The following is a 2,404-nucleotide window of genomic DNA, read 5'->3' on the forward strand; positions in this document are numbered from 1 at the left end:
TTAAAAAAAAAAAAAAAAAAAAAAGTCTTCTCCATCTTTAAGAAAGAACTTATGGCACTGAGCCCACCTGAGGCAGGGAGAGTGCCGTGTTCCCGGCACTGGCAGGGGGAGGCAGGGAGCATCCTCCCCACATGCCTTTGCTTCCTGCGTGGCCTGTGGCTGGGTGTCTCCCATCCAAAAAGGTGTTTTTCTGCTGGAGGAATGGGATAGACCATGGAAGACCCAGTGCCCTACAAGAGCATACATATATATATATATATATATATATATATATATACACACACACATGTATAGGCTGGCCCTGAGGTGGGTGCAGGGAGCAGATCACCCCTTCACTGAAAGATGCCCCAGAAAATATGTGAGGAGAGCAGAAGACAGAAATGAGCTTTACTCACTCATCTGTTTCCTTCCTCCCCGGCACTTCATCCGACTGATTCTAATTAAACTGGATTTTGCTCTTCTGAGCCAGGAGAACTTTTATTTTATTTGTTTAAAGACTGCTTCCCTGCCATCGGATTCCCTCTAAATCTCCCTCACACGGAGTCAAAGGCAACATTTTGGCCAGAGATGCACGGAGCATCAGCTGCTCCTGGGAGGATGACCTGTGCTGCAATGCCATCCAGCACAGCACGGAGGCAACTCGCTGCATGCCAGGAGGATTGCCGTGAGCTGTCGCCCACCTCCCGGGAAACGCGAGACCCGACGGAAGTTTCTGCGTCGAATCAGCAAACCTGGAGTCAGGGCTAATCTCTGTCGCTGATCTTCTCCCACACATTCACTACTGACCGTTTTTACAACTTGACTCAAGGTGTTTGAGCCCGTCGACCCCCAAATTGCTGCGCCCCAGGGCAAAACCAGGCCCCCCTTGAATGCACAGAGCAGGCTCCCTCACCTACGGCACAACCAAGAACCGGGGGAGCAGAGTCAATCCCGATCACTCGGCTGCCCCTAAGAAGCACGACGGCTGCTCCCCCACCAGTTTAGCTGCTGAAGCTGAAGTTCATCTCAGACCACTGCCGAAAGCCCAGTGTAAATATCTGCGGTGCGAGAGAGGGAGGAGGACATCCCTCTCCGGGGCTCAGTGAAGAGTTAAAGCTCTCCACGATCAGTTGGCTCCTGCAAAACCTCCTGGAGAGGGCGGCGGAGGAGCCCACAGCTGCTCAGAAACGCTGGCCCCTGCGGCACCGCATAATTCCTCCCCTGTTCCCAGGGCCGCCGCGCTTCCCTCGCACAATATCCCGAATTGTGCAGGGTTAAACTGGCCAACACAACGCCCGCATTCACACCCGGCCGGGGCGAGCATCGTCGTGGAAATACCCTCCGTCCCCGCACCGCCCCGCTGACATCTGGGGCCGGTGATGCAGAGGCTGCCCTCGCCGGCAGAAACGGGCAACTGGCCTTTCTGATGGGGAAAACACTCTTGCTCAGAGTGGATTTATTCCTTCCCTTCCCCTCCCTTCCTTCTTTCACCCTTCCAATCCACTTGTTCGACCGGGGCAAGTGTTAGGGAAAGGCAAGGTCAGCAGCGGCACGCAGACACGCTCAGCTCCGAAGCCAGCCGTCGTTAATCCCCCCGGGGAGCTGAGCGTACCACAAAATAATCATCATCATTATAAAGAGGCAGCCGGAGGCGACGGAAGATCCTCCCTGACACTGCGTGACCCCACTCCACCTCCCCCGGGATACAAAGCGCTTGATCCGACCCCAATCAAGCTGCCATCTGGGTCGGAAGGGGCAGCTCTGGGCTTTGGGTTCCCCATTTCCCAACCTGTTGCTTTACGCGCAACCAGAATAAAAATGAAGTCCGTTGGATAACGTTTTGTGCTCGGCACGAGGAAGGAGGCCAATCTCTCTGACATTTGAAACAATAAATACCTGCGCTTCCACGTTACTTCACCCCAGCAATGACAAGCCCAGCTGTTTTCTTGGCCGTGGTCACTTCCCCCAACACTTTGCACGCTGAGTTTCCCCCCCCCCAATTTCGGGCATCGCCTCGGGGAGCCCCTGACATGTCTGAGCACAGTGGATACTCATTACATCTGTGATCACTGGCTTTTGGGGGGCATTTATAGCCGTCCTAACAATATCTGCATCTGCAGGCGGGACGTTCAGCACTTTTTGTTCTAAGGGTTGGTGTGAAACACAGCGTGAGGGTGCACGGGGGGATGAGTATCGCACGCTCACGCTTTTCCTGATGACATACCTGGTGTTTACACACATGAAAAACTTCTCCTCAGTAGCTGCCCTGCTTATTTCCAGCTGAAATCGGGGGAAAAGAACTAAAAGCTCTGCAAGGAGCAGGTAAACTAGGGCCCAGTGGCCCTGGGGAAACCGTGTGGCAGAGGGGGCTGCTCCGGGTGCAGGGGGGCTGCCGTGTCCAACACCCCTGTCTCTCAGGCAGGGC

The 2,404-nt window shown here is 54.6% G+C and overlaps 1 protein-coding gene across 1 annotated transcript in view; it reads right to left on the reverse strand.

Annotated features, from left to right (window-relative positions):
• Nucleotides 1–1,303, reverse strand: part of MDGA2 (MAM domain containing glycosylphosphatidylinositol anchor 2) — a 384,757-nt gene extending 383,454 nt beyond the window's left edge. Inside the window, exons 1-2 of the mRNA XM_026849164.1 lie at nucleotides 1,186–1,303; nucleotides 893–964 (exon numbers count right to left, since the gene is read on the reverse strand). Coding sequence (XP_026704965.1) covers nucleotides 893–964; nucleotides 1,186–1,303 — 190 coding nt within the window. The remainder of the gene's footprint in view (nucleotides 1–892; nucleotides 965–1,185) is intronic.
• Nucleotides 1,304–2,404: the final 1,101 nt, after the last annotated feature.

The sequence above is a fragment of the Athene cunicularia genome (assembly GCF_003259725.1).
Source record: "Athene cunicularia isolate RWA chromosome 5 unlocalized genomic scaffold, athCun1 chr5_part1, whole genome shotgun sequence".
In the NCBI taxonomy this organism is placed as follows: domain Eukaryota; kingdom Metazoa; phylum Chordata; class Aves; order Strigiformes; family Strigidae; genus Athene; species Athene cunicularia.